Source organism: Ovis aries, chromosome 13 (genome assembly GCF_016772045.2).
Source record: "Ovis aries strain OAR_USU_Benz2616 breed Rambouillet chromosome 13, ARS-UI_Ramb_v3.0, whole genome shotgun sequence".
Classification (NCBI taxonomy): domain Eukaryota; kingdom Metazoa; phylum Chordata; class Mammalia; order Artiodactyla; family Bovidae; genus Ovis; species Ovis aries.
The window spans coordinates 77,347,094-77,373,591 of record NC_056066.1 but is presented as its reverse complement, the minus strand read 5'-3'; the positions used below and the strand labels follow the sequence as shown (position 1 = coordinate 77,373,591).

The 26,498-nt window shown below is 43.8% G+C and overlaps 1 protein-coding gene across 1 annotated transcript; it reads left to right on the top strand.

Moving 5' to 3' along the window:
* Positions 1-199: 199 nt before the first annotated feature.
* On the top strand, positions 200-26,498 carry ZNFX1 (zinc finger NFX1-type containing 1). The gene is made up of 14 exons (XM_027977309.2): positions 200-310; positions 2,280-2,435; positions 6,257-8,068; positions 11,937-12,068; positions 13,656-13,804; positions 14,387-14,536; positions 15,863-15,977; positions 17,224-17,474; positions 19,143-19,282; positions 20,278-20,432; positions 20,860-21,005; positions 21,843-21,953; positions 22,275-22,370; positions 22,998-26,498. Exons 2-14 carry the CDS (start codon positions 2,375-2,377, stop codon positions 25,434-25,436), a joined length of 5,757 nt encoding a protein of 1,918 aa, XP_027833110.2. The 5' UTR covers positions 200-310; positions 2,280-2,374; the 3' UTR covers positions 25,437-26,498.

The window sequence follows — 26,498 nt, the reverse complement described above, 5'->3', positions numbered from 1 at the left end:
GCCCTCCTGCCCAGGCGCCTGGGGTAGCTGAGGCGACGCCCAAGCATCCGCCCGCCCCTGACGGGCCTCAGGGCGGGGGGTGCCGGCTGTGCCAGGGCCTGGCCCCTCGCTCGGCGCCCTGGCCACCTCCACCCCCTCCTCCTCCTCCCCCCGTCTTCCTGCCGGCCGGCCCCTTGCCCCGCCCCGTGTCTGAGGAGCCGGGAAACCGAAAGTGCGCGGCGCCGGGCGGGGCCGCTAACCTGCCTGGGCCCGAGTCCGAGTGCCAGTCGGCGGCGGCGGCGGCGGCGGAGAGAGGACGCACCGGAGCCCGGTGAGCGACCCCCTGCCCCGCGCCCCTGTCCCACACTTGGTCCCGCCCGCTGCCACTCGGCGCCCGGGCCGCCCTTACCCTGCCCCGCCACCCCCTCAGCCCCCGCGTCCCCATCACCCGCCTCAGCGCCCCTATCACTCTCTGAGGACCTCCATCACCCATCTCCGCGCTCGTCACCCCCTCAGCGCCCCCATCATCCACCTGAGCCCCTGTCCCCTCTTCCCAGCGTCCCTCTCACCCTCCTCAGCGTCTCCATCACCTCCTCCGCCTACATCCTCATCATCTAGTTCCCCTCTGTCCCCCACATCTCCGTCCTCACTTTCTCCCACAGCCCCTCGTTCATCCTCACCTTCCATCTCCTCACTCATCCCCCTTCTTCTAGAAGCACCCTCCGCACCTAGACTCCCCATCCCTATTTCCAGGCGCCCCCCTCCCTGCCCCCGGCGCTTCAGCAGGCAACCCCCAGCTGAGCTCAGTTCTGCCCTCCTCTTGAGAACCCCAAACCTCTTGCAGTCTCCCCAACCTCTCCAGCCGCTCCAGGCTTCAGCCTTGCCAGGGCACCTTCTTCGTGGCCCCACCCAGCCCTGGCTGTCCCTTGACCCTATAATAGCTCCATCAGGACCTGCTGAGGCCCTGGGTGTCAGGGACTTCTCCATCCTTTCTTCTACTCTCTCAGGAGCCTGGAGACTTCCTCTAACATTTTTCATTCCACTCTGGTAAATTACATTCTTCTCTGATTTAACTCTTCCATTGGCTTGAACGTCACTGATTTTCTTCTTCCTGTCCTTTGAGGCTTTGATTCCCAAAGAAACCCACTCTAGTTTGCTTTTTTGGTAGCATTTCCTGTTCCTCCCTGCTTCTCCTTTTCCTTGCCTTTCTGCTTTCTTTTCTTCTGTATCTTTTATCCCAGAAATTTGTGAGTTTCTATTTTAGTATTTTTTTTTCAACAAGAGAAGGAATTGTTCCCTGAGAAGTTTTTATAGTTAAACAGAAAAACTAAATGTTGAACTTGTGCCTTGAGAACTGGGTTTGATAAAATGAGAGATGAGATTCAAAAAATATTCCCAGCAGGAAGGAAGGGGACTCCTTTTTCCCATGAAGATAAAAACTACTCCTCATATAATGCCAGATCTGTTCACAGTTTCCAAGTATGAATGTGTTAAAACTCAATGAGAGGGACAGTTGGAAAAGGTCCCTTTGCTGTGAACTCTCAATTACCCACTCTTTCCCCAGCCCACATGATGTGTATGAGTAGGATGGAGAAGTTTCCTTTACAGGGATTTCCTCTTACTCCTGTAGGACTACCTTTGCAAATCAAGATAGAAGAAAGAAGGAAGGAACTGCAGATTTCTGTTTATAGTTGGTCCTGAGAAAACAGTATCCAGTAGATGTTAAGCCTCCTGGTTTTTGAAACATGTTATTTCTTTATTCTTGCTCCTGTGGAGGGGAGGGCTTAATCAGTTTGGCTCTGTTCCAGAGAGTAGTATAGGGATATCTGCTCACTAATTATTTACAAACTATAGAGTACTGCAAGCTATAGAGTATTATATAATAGAAGTGTTGGGTGGAGTGGCGAATACATGATTTTGGGGTTAATAAAAGTGTACTTTTTTCTGTCCTGGCAACAATATTTGTTTGCTTTATAGGAGAGGAAAATGAAACCTAGCAACTGATTAAGTAACTTGGCTAAAGGTATAAACCAAACAGGAGTTTTGAATGGGAAATGATGACACTCACTTAACCTCAAGAAAATACAAGGATGCAGGGAAGGGGGAATTTGATCCTTTGGAATTTGATCCTAAATTGTGAATTTCCCATTTTGTATCATAATTGGGCATTCACAGAGTTGAACACTTGTACACATGATTAAAATCTGTGTTTCAGTCTTAGTTAACAAAGCATTAAGATATAGAGGTAGAAGGATTAGCCTGATATTATTTGGGTGTTTGGTTTTTTCTTTTTCTGCTAGATGCTGTGTTTCAAAGGCACTGAAAACTGTCAAACCGTGCAGACTTTCAGACAACTGAAATAACGTGACCGTGGAGGAGATCAGGTGACTCAGACATGGAGGACCGAAGACCTTGTCCAGAGGTGGGACCCAGGAATCCTCGTATTAACCACAGAGGTGAGCAAGATTTTCTACTCTCAGATGATCCCAGATTGATGTTGGTTCCACTTATGATTTTTGACTTTACAAGATAGTCCAAAAGCCATATGCATTGAGTAGAAGCTGTGCTTCACACTTGAATTTTGAACTTTTCCTGGGCTAGCAATATGTGTGTGGTAAGATGCTCTCTCGTGATGCTGGGCAGCAGCAGTGAGCTTCTGCTCCCAGTCAGCCTTGCTGTCCGAAGAGCAAGCAATTAATACACTCAAAACCACTTGTATCCAGACAACCATTTTATTCTTTCAGTACATTATTCAGTAAATTACATGAAATATTCAACACTTTGTTATAAAATAGGCATTGTGTTAGATGAGTTTGCCCAGCTGTAGGCTATTGTTAATGTTCTGAGCACATTAAAGGTAGGCTTGGCTAAGCTATGATGTTTGATAGATTAGGTGTATTTAGTGCCTTTTTAACAATGTTTTGAACTTATAGTGGGCTTATCAGAAAATAACCTAACATAAGTTGAAGAAAATCTATAATGGGAAGGAAATCAAGTTCCTTATGGATGAGCAGGCCCACCAAAATTGACTGCATCTCTCAAGTAAAGAATGGTTTATTCTTGAGAATTCCCTGGAGGTCCAGTGGTTAAGACTCGGTGAAGTGAAGTGAAGTCGCTCAGTCGTGTCCGACTCTTTGCAAACCCATGGACTGTAGCCCACCAGGCTCCTCCATCCATGGGATTCTCCAGGCAAGAATACTAGAGTGGGTTGCCATTTCCTTCTCCAGGACTTGGTACTTTCCTGCAATGGCCAGGGTTAGTCCCTGGTTGTGGAACTAAGATCTTGCAGGCCGAGCAGCAAAGTCAAAAAAACACTGAGAATGATTTATTCCTTAGTTACAGCATGAGTGACTTTGAGACGAGACAGCCCTCCCCTTTCCTTAAGAGAGCTTCTAAAATGGTACAGTTCACTTTAGCAAAAGTAGAGATGAGGTATTAGAAATGGCAATAACTGGTTTAGAGCAGCATTATCCAGTAGAAACATAATGCAAGCCAAAAACATAATTTTTGATGTTCTAGTAGCATCATTAAAAACAAAAAACAGGTGACATGAAATTTTAAAACTTAATACTAAATAATCATTTAATAAAATTTGATATTTATCTTATTTAAGCTGGTATATCCAAATAATATCATTTGATTATAATTGAATATATTTTATTATTATAGTTCTTTTCTTGGAGTTTTTTCCTTCTAGTTTTATGGAAATATAATTGACATATAGCACTGTGTAAGTTTAAGGTATATAGCATAATAATTTGACTTAAATATATATCATGAAATGATTATCAGAATAAGTTTAGTGAACATCCATCATCTCATATAGAGACAAAACCAAAGAAACAGAAAAAAGTTTTTTCCTTGTGATAAAGGAAAAAATTAGGATTTTTAGGGTAAATCTTAGGATTTACTCTCTTAAAAACTTTAATATATAATATATAGCAGTGTTAACTACATTTATTGTGTTGTACATTATTTCTCTACTATTTATTAATCTTATAACTGGGGGTTTGTACCTCTTAATCTGCCTCACCTACTTCTCTTCTTCCCCTACTTCCCTCCCCGCTGGTAATCACCTGTTTATTCTCTGTATCTATAATTTTGTTTCTTTTTGTGTGTGTTTGTTCATTTCTTTTGTTTTTTTAAAGTTCCACATATAAGTAAAGTCATAGAGTATTTGTCTTTCTCTGCCTTATTTCATTTACCGTAATACCCTCTAGGTCCACCCTTGTTGTTAAAAACTGTAAGATTTAGTTCTTTTTATAGCTGAGTTATAGTCCATTGTGTGTGTGTGTGTGTGTACACCCCACATCTTCTTTCTTAATTTACTCAGGCTGCTTCCATATCTTGGCTATTGTAAATAATGCTGTGAAGAATATAAGTGTGCACCTGCCTTTTCTAATTAGTGTTCATAGTACTTCAGCAATTTCAATTTTGTGTTTATTCCCTGGAAGTATTCAGTATTATCATTTTCAGATGTTACCAATATAAAAAATTTTAATGAGGTTTTTAACTTTTTTTCTGTTAAGGCTTCAAAATTCCATGTGTCAGTTTACACATCTTAATTCAGACTAGTCACATTTAAGATGCTTAATAGCTACACATAGCTAGTAGCTATGTGTTTGATGGTATGTGTATAGAGTCCTAGTCACCAAAGCAAAGTTAGTTCCAAAAACATCACTCAATTGCAATGATTATTCTGTTTGCTCAGAACTAAAACAAAACTGAATGGAGCCTTGCCTTTTCCTAAGTTTGCAATATATCCTCCAAATTTTAGTTGTGGAACAGATGAGGAAGAACTGTAGAATATTATTTTATGAGCTATGTGAATGTTGAAAGGTTGAGAAATAATACAATTTTCCATTCTTCCAAAACATTGTCTTCTAATCAGACCAGCATTAAAAGTAGGGCTTTTTACCAGTATTAAAAGTAGGACTAAATTTAATGATATCTTGGGAGTCTGAAAAGTAAATGTAAAAGCAACAGTTACAAGGAAATATGTACATTAGTAGATTTTTTTTGGATCTGACGACATGAAATGGCACAGTCGTCTTGAATATGATATTCATTTGAAACTTTCATAACATTTGTTATCATCAAATCATTGCATACAGTCTTATTTTGTTTATTTGTTTTTAAACTCTCCAAGTCATTCTGCTAAATTGGGTCAGCTCCAGACTCAGTTTTAGAGGAAAGGAAAGTGAAAGAAAATGGGCTTGGGTAGATTGGCCAAGGTCACTTATGAAATGTGTGGCAGATCAAGAAAGACACGTTCAGCCTCATCCACAGGATGGCGTTAGCTTTCCTGTGTCTGCTGGGCACCTCTGCTCTTCTGCAGACCTCCTTGTCTGAGGATTGGGAATAGAGAAGTACTATGTAGACGAACTCGTGCTGCAGAAAGGAGGAAGAGTTAAGTTTCATTTTTCAGTTTCCTGAATCAAAGTTTGAGTTTCATTTTTCAGACCTGAAACAGAATTTGAGTTTCGTTTTTCGGTTTCCTTCACAATCTATTATTTGGCTCAAAAACATCTTGGGAAAGGAAGTCCTACCTTCCCCTTTGCCATCTGATACTGAGCAAAGTTCAAATATATATTTCCCTGTATACTTTTACCCCGCTTGATGCCACTGTTGCCTGTGACCTAATTGTTTAGAGACAGAAACTATGGCCCTAGAAATCAATAGAGTTTTCCCAATAAAAAATGATTAGTATTTCTGCTAGTAATAACTAACATTTAATGAGAGCTCTTTATATGTCAGATAGTATACTAAGCATCTTATAAACATTTAATGTTTACAGCAACCCAGATAGTGAGGCTTAGAGAAATTATACAACTTAGCCAAGGTTGTACAGTAGGGAAGTCCCTAGACCAAGATTTGAATCAGGTCTGTTTGACTATGAAACTCATGCTTTCACTATTATTTGGTATTGGCAAGAGGCTGAGAAAATAAGATGATCTCTTTGAGCCCCTGAAATAATCCCAGCTTATGAAGATTAAATGAGTAATTATTTCTGTCATGTATGAGGTACTCAACAAATGTTTATTCCCTTTTTCCTTTTTGTACCCTCTGAAAAAACAGTATTTTCATAATGTGTACAGCAACCATAGTAATCTATTTTATATTTATTACATGACTTGGTAGGAAACCTTTTTTCTCTCCAAATAAAACCTAAGCTTCTCAGTTGTTTTGGAAAATAAAAGTATGTTCATATTGTTGTACTATTGGATTTTCTTGCATCTTGATTTTTATGTTTGCCCCAAATTCCCATTGTGTTTAGGACCTATGGATGGAGAATTACCACCAAGAGCTAGAAATCAGGCCAATAACCCACCAGCCAATAATCTCAGAGGAGGAGCCAGCCAGCCCGGAAGGCATCCCAGGGCCAACAACCATCCTTTTCCTCATCGGCAAAGAGAAGAGAGGTTTGGGGCCATGGGCAGGAACCCACATCAGGGAAGGAGGAATCAGGAAGGGCATACCAATGACGAGCCTAGAGGCCAAAGACATGGTCAGGAAAATGATAACAGGAGGAGAAATGGCAACCAGGAGGGAAGGAACCGCAGACCCCCACCACGATCTGATGAAAACTTCCAGCAGTGGCGGACCCCCCAGCAAAAACCTGCAGAACAGCCACAGCAGGTGAAGAAACTGGGCTACAAGTTCCTGGAAAGTCTTCTGCAAAAAGACTCCTCTGAGGTGGTCATCACCCTTGCCACATGTTCGGGACTGAAGGAACTCTTGTCTCATTCTTTTATGAAGTCCAGCTTGCTTGAGCTCGTCTGCCAGGTTGTTCGGAAGGCTTGCAGTTCCAGAATGGACCGCCACAGTGTTCTTCATGTCCTGGGCATGTTGAAGAATTCCAAATTCCTCAAAGTCTGCTTGCCAGCTTATGTGGTAGGGATGATCACTGAACCCCTCCCTGAAGTTCGAAACCAGTATCCAGAACACATTAGCAATATCATCTCCCTCCTCCAGGACCTTGTAAGTGTCTTCCCTGCCAGCTCTGTGCAGGAAACTTCCATGCTCATTTCTCTCTTGCCAGCTTCTCTTAATGCTTTGAGGGCCTCTGGTGTTAACATAAAAGAGGAGACAGAGAAGAACCTGGAAAAGGTCCAGACCATCATTGAACATCTGCAGGAAAAGAGGCGAGAGGGCACTTTAAGAGTGGACACCTACACTCTTGTGCAGCCCAAGGCAGAAGACCATGTTGAGAGCTACCGGACCATGCCCATTTACCCCACTTACAATGAAGTGCACTTGGATGAGAGGCCATTCCTTCGCCCCAACATTATTTCTGGAAAATATGACAGCACTGCTGTCTATCTAGATACCCACTTCAGACTCCTACGAGAGGATTTTGTCAGACCCCTACGAGAGGGCATTTTGGAACTTCTCCAAAGCTTTGAAGACCAAGGCCTGAGGAAGAGAAAGTTTGATGACATCCGAATCTACTTTGATACCAGGATTATCACCCCCATGTGTTCATCGACAGGTATTGTCTACAAGGTGCAATTTGACACAAAACCACTGAAGTTTGTCCGCTGGCAGAACTCCAAGCGATTGCTCTATGGGTCCTTAGTGTGCATGTCCAAGGACAACTTTGAGACGTTTCTTTTTGCTACTGTGTCTAACCGGGAGCAGGAAGATCTCTGCCGAGGAATTGTCCAGCTCTCTTTCAATGAGCAGAGCCAACAGCTGCTCGCAGACGTCCAGCCCTCTGACTCTTTCCTCATGGTGGAGACAACCGCCTACTTTGAGGCCTATAGGCACGTCCTGGAAGGACTCCAGGAAGTCCAAGAGGAAGATGTCCCCTTCCAGAGGAACATCGTGGAGTGTAACTCTGATGTGAGGGAGCCAAGGTACTTGCTCATGGGGGGCAGATATGATTTCACTCCGTTAATAAAGAATCCCTCAGCCACTTGGGAATCTCTGAGGAACGCCGAGGGCTTGAGATGTCCCAGCGTTAATGTCTTAGACCCCTGCCAGTGGCCCTCAAAAGAAGCCCTGAGGCTGGATGACTCCCAGATGGAAGCCTTGCGGTTTGCTCTCACAAGAGAACTGGCTATTATTCAAGGACCTCCTGGAACAGGTAAGATAAAATTTTTCACAGCACATATCTGCCCTATGAGATAGGCAAGAGTGGCTTTGACTCTAGGTTTCTAGAATATCTCAATTTAAGACATTCCCCTGAAATGGGCATCAAACTTGTTTAAAAAGTAGCTGCTCAAAAAATAAATAGGTGAAAATTTTTAAAAATTAAAAAAAAGCAACTACTCATAGTGATTTTCCAGTGAGGACTCATTGGTATACATGGTAATAGATCAAAATCACAAGGTTAGAAAAGACTTCTAAGGGGTCAGACTTAGGGAGATGCCTGACTTCTGTCTGCTTCATCAAAGGCTGTATTGATTTGCTTGATTTTATGTAAATTTAAATTAAATAGTACCAACTATAAATACCCTGTGTACCAAATACTATCTTATATTTTTTGCATATGTTAACTCATTGCAAGGCTGTGAGGTAGAAGCCATTCCATGCAATAGATGAAAAAACTACGGCAAAAAGGAGTTGAATGATGTGTTGATGCTCACACAGATGGCAGTCGACAGACCTGAGACTCAGGCAGTTTAGAAGCCAGCTCCTGGCTCTGTCATCTACCTCATTGTACTTGTTTCTCTTGGAAATACACCTACCTACCTCCTCCCTGACAATGTGTGCCATTCTAATCCTTCTCTGGAATGATAGCTACTATTAGCAGTTTGACGTACATCATTCCAGATGTTTTCCAAAATTAAAACTGATACATCTTTGTGTCTCTGAATGTGTTTATATGTTTGCATACATACATGCATAGTTTTCCTATTTTTTATATAACAAAAATGAGATTATGCTATATTTATATATATATATATATGCTGCTAAGTCACTTCAGTCGTCTGTGTGACCCCATAGACGGCAGCCCACCAGGCTCCCCCGTCCCTGGGATTCTCCAGGCAAGAACACTGGAGTGGGTTGCCATTTCCTTCTCCAATGCATGAAAGTGAAAAGTGAAAGTGAAGTCGCTCCGTTGTGTCCAACCCTGAGCGACCCCATGGACTGCAGCCTTCCAGGCTCCTCCATCAATGGGATTTTCCAGGCATGGGTCTACAATTTACATATGTATGTATATAACTACATGTTAGGGATATTTTTACATTCTTTACAGTACAATCACATTTAGAAAAGTACCTCACTCTTTTTACAACATGCCTGTATTCATGGCGTAAATATACCATGTTGTGTTTTTTGTTTGTTTTTTAGTTTCACAGACAGTGCTTATTAAGTATTCATATATCTAGTTCTGTGTGTGTTTATCTTTGAGTACTCTGCTAATTACTTCTGTAGTGTTTTTCCTTAAGGTGGGAATTCACATTAATAGTTAGTAGGTACTGCTATATTACCCTCTCAAAAGAATATTAAAAAAACAATGGGAAGAGGTCCTTAAAAAATACCAATAAAATAATGGCAGCTCATGATAAGAAATTAATGTAACAAAATGCAAAGCTCTTACTGATGAGACACTCATATGATGGGAAAACATGCATAATTAAAATGATGCTTTCAGGGCTTTAGAAGAAGAAAAGGATATACCAGTTTGTACTGCCACCAAGAATGAGTGTTCCTATTTCCTTATATACTTTCCATCATTGTTGTATGTTATCAATCTTACCTTCTCATTAGCAGTTTTCCCTGATCTATGAGATTATAATTTTTGGCTCATTTAATTTTAGTTTTATGTTCAAATTGTTTTTTTAATCCATGTCTTTCTCCCCTCACCATCCCACTTGGTTCTTTTATCTAAAGCAAGCGATGTTATTGTCGTCCTATTTATCCTTCCTGAGATAGTCTATGTATATTCAAGCAAATACATACTTATATTTATTTCCCCTACTTTTTTTTTTAACTCACTGTGCTAGAAAACAGTTTGCATATTGCTTTGCTAACTTATAAACTATCTTGGTGATCCTTTCATATTGGTGTACAAGTGGCATCCTGTTTATGAGTATGTAATATACCATTGTATGGTTAGTTTATAATTTCTTTAACCAGTTCTCTATGGAAAGATTTACTAAAACAAACGATGTCAGTAAATAACCTTGTTTGTGAGTCATTTCACACAGAAGCAGAATATGTCCAGGGGAGAAATCCCTAACTGAATCAAATAATATTTGTATTTGTAATTTTAATAGGTAGTGCCAAATTGCCCTCTAGAAATGTATATCACAGTGGTTAATTTGTATTTCTCTAATCAACAGTGAGATTAAATATCCTTTCTTGTCTTTATTAGCTACTTATATTACTGCTTCTATGGATTGACTTTTTATATTTGACATATTTCTATTGGATGGTTTCCCTTTCTTACTGATTTGTAGGAGCTGTTAGTATATTTAAAAAATGTTGTGTTCCAAATAAGTTCCCCTAATATTATCATTTGAATTGGGATTCTTTAGCTCCAAGTATAGTAATAATTTAGTAATTTCACACTAGCTTTACACACATACACACACGCACGCAGCTACTAAAAAAGAGGCTACCTGTGAATTTGAGGGGAGGTGATAGAGGGGTCATCTTGGAGGTAGAAATCCCAAAAAGTATCCATTCTAAGGGGAAGGAAGCAGTGGGAGAGAAGGGGCAAATATTGAATTATAAAGATTTTCTTTCCTCTGGAGGTCTCCTTATCCATCCAAGACTCCAAATTAAAAACATGGGAGTTACTCTTTTCTGTTCCCCAGCCCAGCCAAACCATTATCCTGTTGCAATGAAGTTTACCTCTGAAACTGCTCCCCAGTCTGTCTCCTTATCTCAGCTGTTGGAGCCAGGCCTTATCCTCTGTCACTCCCTGGAAGATGGCAGGAACCTCCCAGCCAGTCCATTTCTATTCTCTCTTACCCAGCCTTACTCAGTTACCATTTTCCCAGAAGTGATAGATAAGAAGCCTCTTCTAGTCTCATTGAGTAAGACCAAAATCCCAGTTGTTTTCTTGTTACCTTGTATTTCTCATTTCCCACATTTGTGATTTTTACATTTGTTTGTGTGATTATCTTTCTCTTCTGCAAGTCTGTAAGTTCCAGGAAGATAAGAACCATGGCTGTTTTGCTCACCATTGTATTTCTTGTACTTAACCCCATATCTAACACCTGTTTGGCACTTGAAACATACTATTTGAAGAAAAAGAAGCAAGAAATTGTCATTTATTTATCTATACTGAAAAGTATTCCGCTATACTGAAATTTTTTATTTGCTTGTATTACTGAGTATTGAGTACTTTTGAGGACAGTGGCTACCTTCTTAGCCTGACACAATGTAAGAATTTAGCATTTACTAATGAGCCCATAACACTAACTCCAATGTTGATTTCTGCGACTTTTCCCCTCCTATCACAAAGGCAAGTCTACTATGGTATATTAAAAGCATTTCTAAATAATTCACCGTGTGAGATTGGAAACAATGTATTAATATATATCTGTCAGTAGAAAACTAGCTGAAAACAATGCCTTCCAGCTGTGAAAAACAAAGGATTCTTTTTCTGTATTGACAGAACTACCTCCAATTTTAGTAAGTGAAAAAAACAAGATATAGAGCAGTGAAAATAGTCTGCTACTATTTGTATTTTAGAAAGGAAGGGGGAAGCTAGAAAAAGACTGTTTATTCATTTTTCTTTGTGTATGCATAGAATGACTGTCTCTGAAAAGTTATGCAATAAACTAGTAATGTTGGTTGTTTCCAAGAGAGGAACTAGGTAGCTGGAGACATAGGAACAAGGAGAACATAATAGAAAACCATTTGTGCTTCTAGGATTTTAAACCATCTCAATGTATTGCCTTAAAATTTTAAATAATAATTTGCTATAAGTAATTAATTACTCCTTTTAGAAAGTCTCTTTAAGTTTTTTTAACTCCTTTTTCCTTGTTTTTTAGGCAAAACCTATGTGGGTCTAAAAATTGTTCAGGCCCTTCTAACCAACGAGCCTGTTTGGCAAATTAGCGTCCAGAAGTTCCCCATCTTGGTTGTGTGTTACACTAATCATGCTTTGGACCAGTTTCTGGAAGGTAATATCTATAGGCAAAATTGTTCTCTGTTGAGAGTTCTCTGGTGGTCTATGGTTAGAATTATGGGCTTCACTGCCGGGGCGCAGGTTCATTCCCTGGTCAGGGAACTGAAATTCCACAGACCACGCAGCACAGCTGAAAAAATAAACTTCTCTATTAAGACATATGTTAGTTGAACCATGAGCAACTTCAGTTGCTCTCTGTTGCACTTTGAAGAAAGTCCGCAGTCCGTCCTTACCATGACAGGAAAGGCTGTGTGTCATCTGTGTGCTTGCGCTTAGTCGCTCAGTTGTGCCTCACTCTTTGTGACCCCATGGGCTGTAGCTCACCAGGCTCCCCTGTCCCTGGAGAGTCTTCAGGCAAGAACACTGGAGTGGGTTGCATGCCCTCCTCTGTGTGTTGTCTGCTCCACCCTAAGTCTGACGCTCTTGTCCTACCTCTTCCCTTGTTCTAATTCCAGCCACACTGATTGTCTACAATTTCTTGTCTTCCTCCAGCTTCTTCTTGGCCCATGCTGTCTCCTCTGCCTAGCATGTACTTTTTCTTTTCTTCTCTCTCTCAGTCTTGATGCATCCAGCCCAGATGGTTCCAGCTCATTCCTTAGGTCTCACTCATATGGACTTTCCTTCTTGCCCCAGGTCCTGTTGTATTTTTTTTTCTAAGACTTAATTGGCACATATGTAACTATTTATTTATATATGTCTCTACCCTGAACTATAAATGCTAAGAACTTTGGTCCTATTTCTGTCTATAGTCACAGATCCTGACACATTCTCGACACTCAGAAAATATTAATTGCATTAATGAATGAATAAGTATTTATTTTTTCTTTGGAAAATAATGCTTAGACTATTATTTTCCGCTCTTTTATATCCTTCTTTCATCTGCATTAAATCTTCAGTATTCCTGGAGTCTCAGTTTAAATTAGATCCTCAAAAATTAGATCCATACCCCACCCAACTAGTTAAGGTCCCCTGTTACACACTTTTAGCGTGTATTTGTAGTATTAAATTTTATTAAGTTAAAATGTTTACATGTCTTCTCTGGTAGACTGTGAGTCATGAGAACAAATGAGGAACTGAGCCTGCATTTTGACTATTTTAGCTTCCTAACCTAGCCTGGCACATAATAAGCAATCGGCAAATATCTATAGAGTGAGTAATAGAGAGCATTTACTAATGCTTACTTTGGGCCAGGCCCCCCCAGAAGCTAGAAAGATACTCTCTCGTTTATCCAGACCATAGCCCTATAGGGAAAGTATTACTGTCTTCAAGTCACAGACAGAGAAACTGAGGCTCAAGTTAAGTGACCTGCCCCAGGTTACATAGCAGTAAGTGGTAAAGACAAGGCTTGGGTCCCCAGGTGTCTGAGTCTAAAGCCTTTGCACTGAAACATCACACTTTACTGCTCTGCAGATCACGTCATCTCTTGGGCCTTCTTGTTCACTGGTAGGGTAGATTTCCTGTAAATACCAGTTTATACCCTAAGGGACCAGCTGCATCAACACCCCAGACACATGCAGCTCTTACCCAAGAGAATCCAGCATAGCTCCTCTTAACTCTGCCCCTGCTCCACTTTGCTCCTTAGGCATCTACAAGTGTCAAAAGACCAGCATTGTGCGTGTAGGTGGAAGAAGCAACAGTGAAATCCTGAAGCAGTTCACCCTGAGGGAGCTGCGGAACAAGCGGGAATTCCGCCACAACCTCCCTATGCACCTCCGAAGAGCCTACATGAGTGTAAGTCCCAGCTTCGGAGATCTGAGGTTGCTCAAGGGAGAACCAACCAAGACAGCAGTGGCTTTGTGGGTGGGCAGGCCAGGGGAGATAGGGAAGCACCCCAAACCTGGAAACGACCCAGGTGCCTTCCAGCATTCCATTCTGCTAATCCTATGGTGGGATCTTTGCCCTCATAGTCCAAGATGGATAAAGGACAGAAAAGGGCACACCACCCCTCCCAGCCCCTGCCAGGACCTTAAAGCTATTTCTCCCAAACCACCCATAACACTTCTTCCAGCCTGTTGGCCAGGTAAATATCATCTTCTAGCTGGGCAGTGTTGTGCCCAATCAAAACTCTGAATTCTTCCTACTAAGGGAAAGAGAAGTCTCCACCATGGTATACTTGGTCTATTTTCCTGTTGTATTATTTGTTTCCTTTCCTTACTAGTGGTAGGAGGCTTTTAGACATTTTAGATACTAATCCTCTGGTTTTAAGACTAGCTGTTCCTATGTTACCTTTGTTTTCCCTCAAGGTAGAGACTGAGTTCTGCTGAGCATGATGACATACTTCCTCAGCCGCTTATTTCCCTCTGCTCTTGGTAGATCATGACAGAAATGAAGGAGTCAGAGCAAGAACTGCATGAAGGGGCCCAGACTCTGGAGTGTACCATGCGTGGGGTACTACAGGAACAGCATCTGGAGAAGTTTATCTCTCCCCAACACTGGAAAAGCCTGATGAATGGACCAAACCAGGTAGAGGGGTCGTCCTGTGGGGCACAGGCCTCTCTCGCCCAGGACCGGGAGGGAGCCTCTGGCAGAAGCAGCAGTCGAAGTATTAGCTGCAGTCTGCTGTGATGCTGCTGTGACGTGAAAGTTCCTGCTCGGGAGAAAAGTCACCTGAATGTACTAGTCAAAAATAAGACTCTAGAGCCAGTCTGCTGGATATGAATCTTGATTTTGCTCTAGGCGAGTTACTTTTTTTTGTTCCTGTTACCTCTTTTATAAAGGGGGATAGGGACTTCCCCTGGTGGTCCAGTGGTTCAGACTCTGAGCTTCCACTTCAAGGGGCATGGGTTTGATCCCTGGTCAGGGAACTAAGATCCCACATGCCATGAGGCATAGAAAAAAACAAAAAATACACGCACATGGGGATCATATTTAGTTGAACTATGTGAAATTGCCAATATTTGTAAATTTAACTTGCAAAAAGGCAGTCTTTTACAGATCAACTTAATTCTTATAGGATTGTTATTGGATAAGCAAGTTAATATCTGTAAATCTCTTAACTATAATAAGTGTGCTCGAAGTATTTATTAAATGAAACCGAATCATAGCAAGGCAACTTAGCATGTATAGAGGGCCTGGGACTTGACAGACCTGTCACACAGACTGACTGTGTGACTTGAGCCAGTGTGATCCTCAGGTCCCTCAGCAGTCAACAAGAATAATAATAATGCCTGCATTCAGAGGATATTACAAGAAGTATCTGATGTACTCTGGATTTTTTTTTTTTTCTCATTTGGCTGTGCCACGCAGCATACAGGGATCTTAGTTCCCCAACCAGGGATTTATCTAGTCCTTCCTCAAGTTGAAGTGTGGAGTATTAACCACCAGACTACCAGGGCAGTCCATGACGCAATCTCTATAAAGTGGGTGGCTAGGAATCCAGTGAAATAGTAGCTCTACTATCAGTGGGTTGGCATTTCCAGGGTTTGTAACCCAAAAACTTAAAAAGGGTCAGTCAGGTCGTGTGACTGACTGAAGCCGGCTAGTTAACTGTGTTGTTAAGTAGTGAGGACTGAGACAAGCCGGAAAAGGCGTGGCAACAGCGCTCTTCAGCCATTTGTTGCCTTTCAGGAACACAGGCTCATTGCCCCCATAGCTCCTGATTTTGTCAAAAGAAGCAGGAAAATTTTGTTTTTAAAATTCTATACAAGTTCTATTAACAGACCCAGTTGCCCAAACATTGCATTTTTAAGAGAGTTCTAGGGGAATTACCTTTTGATCCCTTGAGAAGACCTTTCCTTCATACTGAGATGTCATAGAATTTTCATTGACTAATAATTCTTCTTTCCTCAGGATAGTGAATGGGTTTGCTTCCAGCGTCGGAAGCATTCCATGATGTTGGAGTTTCTCGGTCTGGGTGTTGGTTCTTTCACCCAAAGTGTTGCTTCAGCAGCACCTGAAAATACAGGTAAGAAGTGTATTGGTGGAATGTGGTTAAGACTAGAAGAGCAAGACTTTAAAGTAATGCCCAGAATTTATAAAGAGCTATAATCAATCAAAAAAGACAAATAAAAGCTTAATAGGAAAACAAATCAAAGACTTTTAAAGAAGCACATCACAAAATCTTCATGGTCAATAAACATGAAAAGTGCTCGCTAGAAACGAGAGGAATTTAAACTACAATAATATACTATTACACACCTACTAGACTGGCAAAAATTAAAATGTTTGATGTAATCCCACACTGATAAGAATGTGAACAGTGGGAACTCTGATATGATACTAGTGGAGATATTGATTGGCAGAACCACATAAGGAACTCAAATGTCCATCCATGATGGATCAATTACCGTCTATTCAGATAATGGATACAACTGTAAAAAGGAATGAATTAGAGCATATACAGCAGTATGATGACTCAGAAACATGATGCAAGAAGCACGTTACAGGAAAATATAGTGTGATTTCATTTATTCAGAGCTCAGAAAAGTCAAAGCTAGATGCATTATTTGAAGATGTATATACATTATATCCTAGAGAAGGGAATGGCAACCCACTCCAGTATTCTTGCCTGGAGAATTCCATGGACAGAAGAGCAGTGGAGTTGAAGAGTCGGACACAACTGAGCAACTAACACAAGTACACACATACATTATACATGTGGTATCATCGACTCAATGGACATGAGTTTGAGAAAACTCTGGGACATAGTGAAGGACAGGGGTATCTGGTGTGCTGCAATCCATGGGGTCACAGAGAGTCGGACACATTTGAGTGACTGAACAACAACATGTATATGGTAAAGTTAAAAGGGGGGAAAAAGTAACAAAAAATTCAAGTTAGTACAGCCCACAAATATCTTCAAAGAAATTGGTAACTTTCTGCTTCTTAAGTTGGGTGGAAGATACCTGGGTGTTATATATTTTTATTATCATTTAAATTGCATGTTTACGTTGTACACTTTCCTTTGTATATATATTGACATAAGTAAAATCTCCCTTAAAAAGGCATACATTCATGTGATTTTCTAAATGTAACAAAAATGTGGGTAAGGAAACGTCTTTCTCCCCTTCATTCCTCCTGTGTTTCTCTCAGCGGAGGTGACCATTTAAACCTTGGGAATGTCTCCATGCATCTAAGGTCTCGTAGGTACCCTTGTTTACGCTTTGACGTTAAGACTCTCCATCCCTGTCCTGCCTGCTCTCCTCTCTTAGCCCAAGCAGAAAGGGAAGAGGAGGAGGAGGAAGGGGAAGAAGACGGTTCGCTGATTGAGATCGCAGAGGAGGCCGACCTGATCCAAGCAGACCGGATGATTGAGGAGGAAGAGGTGGTACGGCCCCGGCGGCGGAAGAAGGAAGAGAATGGGGCAGTCCAGGAGCTGGCGAAAGTACTTCTGGCCATGAGGCTAGACAACTATGGCCCCGGGACGGCAGCCGGGCAGGAGCAAGCTGCAGGAGAGTGGGAGGTAACTCACTTCCTCACAGCCCTCGAAAGCCCTAACAGAGTGGGAAAGGGGAATTCAGTTATTACCGCCAGGGGATTGTGGGTTAAACTCTCCCGAAACAGACCTGAGACCATCTGTCCTGACCTGATTTTCACCTTCTTCTGTTGCACTACATTCACTTCATCCTCATAATTAGCTTAATTTACCCTTTTACAGGGCTTCCCTTATGACTCAGCTGATAAAGAATCCACCTGCAATGCAGGAGACCTGGGTTTGATCCCTGGGTTGAGAAGATCCCCTGGAGAAGGGAAAGGCTACCCACTCTAGTATTCTGGCCTGGAGAATTCCAGGGACTGTATAGTCCAGTGGGTCACAAAGAGTCAGATACAAATGAGTGATTTTCACTTTTCATTTACCTCTCTTACAACCTAATCCTTGTATAAGATAGGTCCAGTTTTCAAGGGTATAGAAATTATGGCCTTTTAGAGGGGTCCTGCCAATAAATGCTAACTTAGAAAAACAGGAAGCAGGTAGCCGAGGACTTCTCTTGAATTTTTAGAGAAATGTAGCACATATGAGTCAGATCAGACACTGATGGCCTTAGTGCTTGGTGCTTTTATAGATATTCTCAATAGCAAACCAGCCCGGGCATTAGGATTTTAGAGGATTCAAGTAAAACAGAATGAAGTAAGCTGTATAGACTGAATGGAGTGTTTCTCCTTCATTCACTTTGAAATTGGTTATTTCTTTTAGAGCCAGAATAGTATAAATGCCCAGACTTTCTGTCTTCTCCTTCCTTTGATAGAACCCTGGGGTCCTCAGAATTTACTGTGTGTTACTATGACAGTAGAACACTGAACCCTATTGATGATCTAAGGGACTTTGAGGGCAGGTTTTTACTGAATGCAGCTTTCTCCAGTCTGCTGGCTTTGAGCCTGATCTCCTAGTTCAGTTCAACATCTCTATACGTGAGGGACAGAATCACGATCACAATACTTAGAAGCATGGATTGGGCATCTCTCTGCTGTGGCCTTAGGAGGAGTTGAATTGTTTGGTTTTGAAGCAAAGGGGTGTCCATAGTATTGTGACATCCATCTGGCATGCTAGTCCTTCTAAAGGCTCATGGCCTCAGATTCTGACAGAGCCAAGGAAGAGTACTTTCTCCTAAATGGTGCTTTTCACCCACATGTTTAAGATACTAACTTGATATAATGGCATTAAGACCATCTTAGCAGGATTTGTATACCATTTAATGAGAGTACCTCCGCTATTGTCATGACATATGTTTTAGGAATAAGAAGCAGACTGTGGTCAAAAGACAGTCAGTAATAACTAGTTTGCCAGCACTCTTCTAAAGTGCTTTCCATGTATTTTACTGCTTCAGTCAATCCAGCAACTCTGTGAAGAGGTACTGTTATTATTCCCATTTTATAGAAGGGAAGGCTGAGGCACATAGCGGTTCAGTAAGTTACTGTAGGTCCCACAACTAATAAGTAGTAGATGGGACTTAGAACCAAGACATACTGGCTCCAGAGCACTGATTTAGCGATGAAATATCTCTGGGGAGAGTGTGGAACATTTAAGAGATGTCCATCAGAGATGACAGTTCCATTTTTCAGTGTGCTCTGGCCCCCATCTTAGAACCAGGCCCATCTCTCCTCAGTGACTGACTGGTATTGATATCTGCAGACCCAGCGCAGCCAGAAAAAGAGAATGAAGAAGAAAGTAAAGGTTGAGCTTCGCAAGCTGAACACCATGACTGAGGCCGAGGCCAGTAAAATCCAGGATGTTTGGCAACTGGACCTGAATTCTCGCTGGCAGCTTTATAGGTACAGTGCCTGTCCCCATCCTCACCCCCACCCCCAGCCCGTCCATGTAATTTCCCTAGGGTGTCCCTTTCCTGTTTCTAGAATATAAGCCCTTCAAATCCTCAACATTAGTGCTAACTGATGATGGATCGAGCACTCCCGATGAGCTGAGTGCTAGATGCAGCCATGGGATAGAAGAGGCACACTTGGCTGTACCCTGTGGGGTTTAGAGTCTTAACCAGGGAGACAAATTTTGTTCCACAAATAAAAAGTTACAAGTAGGCATCACCACTAAGAAAGAAAGAACCAAGGAGCTAAGAATATTAGAACCAAGGAGCTGAGCTGGTCTGAGCTATCCAGGAAAGTGACACTGGAGGCAAGATCTGAAAGATGAGTAGGCCTTATTAAGGCCAGTTGGGAAGGGGAGCAGATGAGCTTGTGAGGACCACATGCATAAAGGCCTCCAGATGGGAGGGAGCATGTTTGTTTGAGAACCTGAAAGAAGGCAACCACCATGGCTGTGGCTCAGACAAATGGAAAGTGAGGCCAGAGAGGGAGGCAGTGGGCAGATTGTGCAGGCCCTGTTAGGGCTGAAGAGGACTGTTGGAAGGTTTTATAGCAAGAGTGCTGACATAATCTGTTATACTTACGGAGAATTGGGGGAGGAGGGGGAGGGGGCTTGGCAGGAATGGATTAGAGACAATTTGTGAGAAATGCTTCTTGAAGCTTTTAAAAGTTCCTTACTCTTGTCCAGTAATTAGCATCTGTTCTTTATCTCCCTCCTTCCTTAGTTCCTGACCACTTACATACATCTCTCTGCACATCTTTTTTGTTGGGCATTTTTTGTTGTACAGGACTCTCAGATCCCTGCACATCTGGGTCTTGTCTTCTTTTTCTGTGGCATGTAACCTCCTCTAGGGTATAGGTTCCACTTATGCATAGGGCACACTGAAGGGGGTTAAACTACTTCTCAAAGAGCATGTGGCTTCCTCTCCCTCATTCTTCACATTCTTCAGGCTGTGGCTCCAGATGTACCAGGCTGACACCCGCCGAAAGATCCTCAACTATGAACGCCAGTACCGCACATCAGCAGAGAGAATGGCTGAGCTGAGACTCCAGGAAGACCTGCACATCCTGAAAGATGCCCAGATTGTAGGAATGACAACCACAGGTAAGAAAGCATGGAGTTCACGGTTCGTGCCAGATGCCTGTCAGATTATCTGGGACAGGTAAAGAGAAGCTTCTTTAGTAGGGTAGAGGAAAATACCATGAAGAGCTCTGGAGAGCAAGCTCTGTTTTGGATTCTCTTGGTGAAATTCACCCTCCTGCTTCCATTGCATTTGGAACTTCAGCAGCTAATGATCCCAGTGCCGAGGTTCCAAATACAGTGAGAGCGAGTGCTCAGCAGTGACGGCATGGGGACGCTGCTGCTCTGGAGACTGTCCAGCAGCACTCATTCTTGTCCAGTGGTCCCCAGAGCCCTGGGTGGACGGGAGGACTCAGCTGGAACAGACCCAGGCTCAGGGTGCACCAGTCCTGAAGCCAGTGACACAGGGAGTCCAGTACATCCACTCAGAGGAGTCTTCTCTTCACTCAAGGTGCTGCCAAATACCGCCAGATCCTACAGAAGGTGGAGCCCCGGATCGTCATTGTGGAAGAGGCTGCAGAGGTCCTTGAGGCCCACACCATTGCCACACTGAGCAAAGCTTGCCAGCACCTCATTCTGATTGGGGACCACCAGCAGGTAGGCCTGGGCCCTCTAGAAGATGAACTGACTCTCTGCAGGGGGCGGATCAGACAGGAAGACCCTGGCCTCTGCTTCCTTCCTCCATCCTCAGGCTTGTTGGTGGCTTTCTGTGATTCCTCTTTTCCTTACCTCCCATGTCCAGTGTCAGAGCAGGTCCTCTTAGATTTGGGGCGTATTTTAGAAGTAGCGTCATCTATTCCATCTGGCCTCTTTGCTGTTTTTAATTTACCTTGGCATTTTAAGTGGACTGTTAAAACAGCATGCTCCTCATCCTACTGCTTCCTTTTTTTGCCATGCTGTAATCCATTCCTCATAAAGGAACCAAAGCGAATTTTTTAAAAAAAACTCAAATCAGGTCATGTTACTCCCCAGCTTAAAACCCTTCAGTGGTTACCCATTGAACTTAATATAAAAATCAAGCATCTTAAAGTGGCCTACAAAGACCTATATTCTCAGGGTACAGCCTGTTTCTTTGACCTTACCTCACACCACCATCTATCTCATTTGCTCACTGTGTTCCCAACTCCTGTCCTTTCTGTTTTCTCTTATGGCTTCCTTTTTGAATGACTAGCAACTTCGTCCATGCTGGTGTCAACTCAGATGTCACTCTTCAGGGAGACCTATGTAAAGAACCTCCACCCCCAGGCATTCTGTCACTTCACCCTTATTTCTTGGCTTCATGGTCTTTGTCACTCTTTACCCTTAGCCTGTTAACATCTAAAGCCGAGCCTGGAGCCCAGAAGTCACTTGAAAAACATTTGATAGGTGGGTGGATGGGTGGATGGTTAACATACATTTTCAGTGGACAATCCTCAGCCATGTTTTTCTTTTCAGCTGCGCCCCAGCGCCAATGTGTATGACCTGGCCAAGAATTTCAACCTGGAGGTGTCCCTCTTTGAACGGCTAGTGAAAGTAAACATTCCTTTTGTCCGTCTGAATTACCAGGTGAGAAGCTAGATCTTCATTATTACCAAATGTCCAGGTGAAGGCTCCTGGCAGCCTGCCAGCTGCCAACAAGAAAGGGTTCATAAAATAAAGCTAGTTTAGTAATGAAATTACTCTGGCTGATCTTGTTTTCTGTTTTAAAATAACACAAGACCAGCTGTGGTGAGTTTGTGTCAGATGAAGAAGCTGTTTCTCTTCTGCTCTTTTCTCCCTGTTCTTTTCAAATGTCATCTCTCCAGATTTTCCACTAGCAACTTAGTCTTTAAAACTGTCCATTTATTCTCTGCCCATGTGTTTAATGACATACATGTCTTATTTCAGCACCGCATGCGTCCTGAAATTGCCCGGCTTTTGACCCCTCACATTTACCAGGATCTGGAAAACCATCCTTCTGTTCTCAAATATGAGAAGATTAAGGTGAATCTCTTTACCTGATCATTCTCTGATGCTGTCAGCAACCTAGGAAGTTATCTTTTTCCTTAGAAGGAAAAGGGGCTTTCAGAAGGGTATACAGCCAGCTTTCTAAAAAGCTAGCTATTGGGAATTCCCTGGCAGTCCAGTGGTTAGGACTTAGTGCTTTCACTGCCAGGGCCCAGATTCTATCCCTGATCAGGGTACCAAGATCCCACAAGCTGAGCAGTGGCAAAAACAAAGCAAAGCAAACAAACCAAAAACCCCAAACAGTAAAAGCTAGTTATTAAGAAAAGGAGTGGTATAGAGGTTGAGAACACAAACCTGGGGTTTTGAATCCAAGCTCTGCCATTTAGTAGCTGTGTAGCCTTTACCAAATTATATACCAGTTCTAAGGGTAAGGGTCTTCTGTACAATGAGAATAATGGTTGCTGCCTGATTGCATTACCGTATTGCAGGAGATAATGTATATAAAGCACTCAGCACAGCAGATGCTCATAAATTAAAGATTGTGGTACGGAGTATACAGAAGCCTTCTAAGGTTCCTCCCCAGAACAGGGCCAGTGGCCAGCACACATGAAGCTAGAAAAAGCTGCCATGAATAAACCTAATGTGTCTTCTTTTTCTTTCCAGGGGGTCTCTTCCAACCTTTTCTTTGTAGAACACACCTTTCCTGAACAGGAAATCCAAGAAGGCAAAAGCCACCAGAACCAGCACGAGGCTCGATTTGTGGTAGAGCTGTGCAAGTACTTCCTGTGCCAGGAGTACCTGCCCTCCCAGATCACCATCCTCACCACCTACACTGGGCAGCTCTTCTGCCTGCGCAAACTCATGCCTGCCAAGACCTTTGCTGGTGTCAAGGTCCACGTGGTGGACAAATACCAAGGGGAGGAGAATGACATCATCCTCCTCTCGCTAGTACGCAGCAATCAGGAAGGCAAGGTGGGTTTTCTCCAGATATCCAACCGCATCTGCGTGGCCTTGTCCCGCGCCAAGAAGGGCATGTACTGCATTGGGAACATGCAGATGCTGGCCAAGGTGCCCCTGTGGAGCAAGATCATCCACACCCTTCGAGAGAATGATCAAATTGGCTGCGCCCTCCGGCTCTGCTGCCAGAACCACCCCGATACCCACACTTTAGTATCCAAAGCTTCTGATTTCCAAAAAGTGCCCGAAGGAGGCTGCAGCCTACCCTGTGAATTCCGGCTAGGCTGCGGGCATGTCTGCACTCGTGCCTGCCACCCCTATGACTCCTCACACAAGGAGTTCCAGTGCATGAAGCCATGCCAGAAGGTGATCTGCCAAGATGGGCATCGGTGTCCTCTTGTCTGCTTCCAGGAGTGTCAGCCTTGTCAGGTGAAGGTGCCCAAAACCATTCTCCAGTGCGGCCATATACAAATGGTCCCATGTTCTGTGCCTGAGTCAGATTTCTGCTGCCAAGAGCCTTGCCCCAAGGTCCTAAAATGTGGGCACAGGTGCAGCCACCCATGTGGTGAAGACTGTGTATGGCTGTGCTCAGAAATGGTCACTGTGGAGCTCAGGTGTGGGCACAGACAACAGATGGAGTGTGGTCACACGGGGGGCCTCAGGCACGGCCTGACTGGGCAGTGCGCCTCCAAGTGTGGCAGCACCCTGGACTGTGGGCATCCGTGTCCCGGCTCCTGCCACAGCTGCTTTGAAGGGCGCTTCCACGAGCGCTGTCAGCAGCCCTGCAAGCGCCTGCTCATCTGTTCACACCAGTGCCAGGAGCCCTGCACTGGCGAATGTCCACCCTGCCAGCGGCCCTGTCAGAACCGCTGTGTCCACAGCCAGTGCAAGAAGAAGTGTGGGGAACTGTGCACTCCCTGCATGGAACCCTGCATCTGGCGCTGCCGGCACTACCAGTGCACCAGACTCTGCTCTGAGCCCTGTAACCGACCGCCATGCTACGTGCCTTGTACTAAGCTGCTGGCTTGTGGCCACCCGTGCATTGGTTTGTGTGGGGAACCATGCCCCAAGAAGTGCCGTGTCTGCCACCAGGAAGAAGTCACCCAGATCTTCTTTGGCTCTGAGGATGAGCCAGATGCTCGCTTTGTACAGCTGGAAGACTGCAGCCACATCTTTGAAGTGCAAGCCCTAGACCGCTACATGAACGAGCAAGGTGACGAAGTTGCCATCAAGTTGAAGGTCTGCCCTATCTGCCAGGTACCCATCCGCAAAAATCTGAGATATGGAACCAGCCTCAAACAGTGCCTGGAAGAGATTGAAGTCGTTAAGGAAAAGATCTTGGGCTCAGCAGGGGAGATTGCAGTCAGCCAGGAGCGACTTATGGCCCTACTAGAGGGGAAGAACCTCCTCTGCCAGCTGCTCCCGGAAGATTTCCTGAAGTTGAAAGAGAAGCTGGCCCAGAAAAATCTGTCAGTGAAGGACCTGGGCCTTGTTGAGAATTATATCAGCTTCTATGACCACCTGGCTGGCCTGTATGATTCCCTGAAAAAAGTGGATGTCTTAGAGCAAAAGAAAGTGAGGACTCGATTAGACCAGGTTCACAAATGGCTCGCCAAGAAACGTTTGAGCTTCAGCAGCCAGGAGTTGGATGACCTCCAAAGTGAAATCCAGAGGCTCAGATACCTGGTGAACCTCCTGACCCGCTGCAAGATGGCCGAGGGGAAGGTGAGAGGCAGCGTCGCTGAGGAGATCTGCACTGTCCGGAACATCCTTGAGAGAACGTGTAAGTTCACCCAGAAGGATGCACAGCTTGTGCAGAGAAAGATGGAAGCTCTGAAAGCCATTCTCCCCTGCTCTGGCCTGGGCATCTCAGAGGAAGAGCGAGTGCAGATCGTCAAAGCCATGGGTTACCCTCGTGGCCACTGGTTCAAGTGCCCCAATGGCCACATCTATGTGATTGGCGACTGTGGGGGAGCCATGCAGAGGGCCACGTGCCCTGAGTGTCAGGAGGTGATCGGGGGGGCAAACCACACACTGGAAAGAAGCAATCGGCTTGCTTCCGAGATGGATGGAGCCCGGCACCCTGCCTGGTCTGACACGGCCAACAACCTGATGAACTATGAGGAGCTCCAGAGGATGATGTAGGGAGGTGGCAGCCCACCCACTGCCTTTTGCCCTGGCCACCGCAGGGCTGGGCCAGCTCCCTGCTGAAGGAACTGAAGGTTGTTTTTTATTATTGTCTTTTAGTCTTAGCACCTATTTAAGGAGCCACTTTTAGGGCTTGCCCACATTTGTTTCTAGATTTACCCCTGCGCTAGAGTAAGCACTTTACCTCCAGAACTGAGAGCAAAGTTAACAGATTTCTCTTCTTTTTCTCTCCTACAAGTTAGTGGACAGATTGTCTGGAGCATGTTTGGGCTTCCACCCAGGGCTGCCTGTAGTGTCTCTGGGTCCTGACTCAGTCAGATGTTCTTTCTCTGCAGTGCTCCAGAGGCAGATAAGAGCTCAGTGAAGCAGACTCATTCTAAATTGCCAGGCCCTAACTTGCAGGCTGACTTCTGCTCTAATAAACAGAGACCCAGAATTGTTGTTTGTGAATTATCATTTCAAGGAGCACAAGAACCCCTCCTCTTCTCCTTGGGCACCTTCGTTCCAGGAGAGGGAGGCATGTGATGAGACAGAGACTTTGTGGACCAATCATGACCCAATTACATATTCACTGAGAGTGGGGGAAGGTGTGACCCCCCAGCTGGGGGCTTGTGCAGCAGGCCTAGGCTAAGGAGTGACTCCCGTACCCTTCCTGTGACTTGCACTTTGGGATGGTGGAGGTTACGTTCCCTGTAGTAGGGGAGGTGCAGTAGCTGTGCTGGTTCCCCAGGGCCTTGAGTGGAACTAGACTCATTTGGTACCAGAAGCACCTATCCAAAGTGTGACCCTTTGTCCCAACACCCTCTATTGCAGCTTTTACCTGGGCCGGGTTAGCATGCTAGTGGCTTCTGCAGGTCCCAGGTCCACACCAGAAGCCAGCCCCCAGGTCTTCCTGCGTACATACTCCCTCAGTCCAGAGTTCCCTATAATTGACACTTAGGCATCTCAGGTCTTTCTAATGTTGGCAAGAAAACATCCCTTTGCTATGTATACATTTCCTTTTTTGTCTTTACTATGCACTTTAGCCTATAAAGCCAATAAAAACAATGATTGAGAAAA

What these genes read in the sequence shown, in the direction of transcription:
- ZNFX1 (XM_027977309.2), top strand. Translation starts at nt 2,375, where the DNA reads ATGGAGGACCGAAGACCTTGTCCAGAGGTGGGACCCAGGAATCCTCGT. An exon ending in TCTCGCTGGCAGCTTTATAG is followed by an intron (nt 19,283 to 20,277) that starts GTACAGTGCCTG and finishes CACATTCTTCAG; the next exon opens with GCTGTGGCTCCAGATGTACC. An exon ending in TCAAATATGAGAAGATTAAG is followed by an intron (nt 22,371 to 22,997) that starts GTGAATCTCTTT and finishes TTTTCTTTCCAG; the next exon opens with GGGGTCTCTTCCAACCTTTT.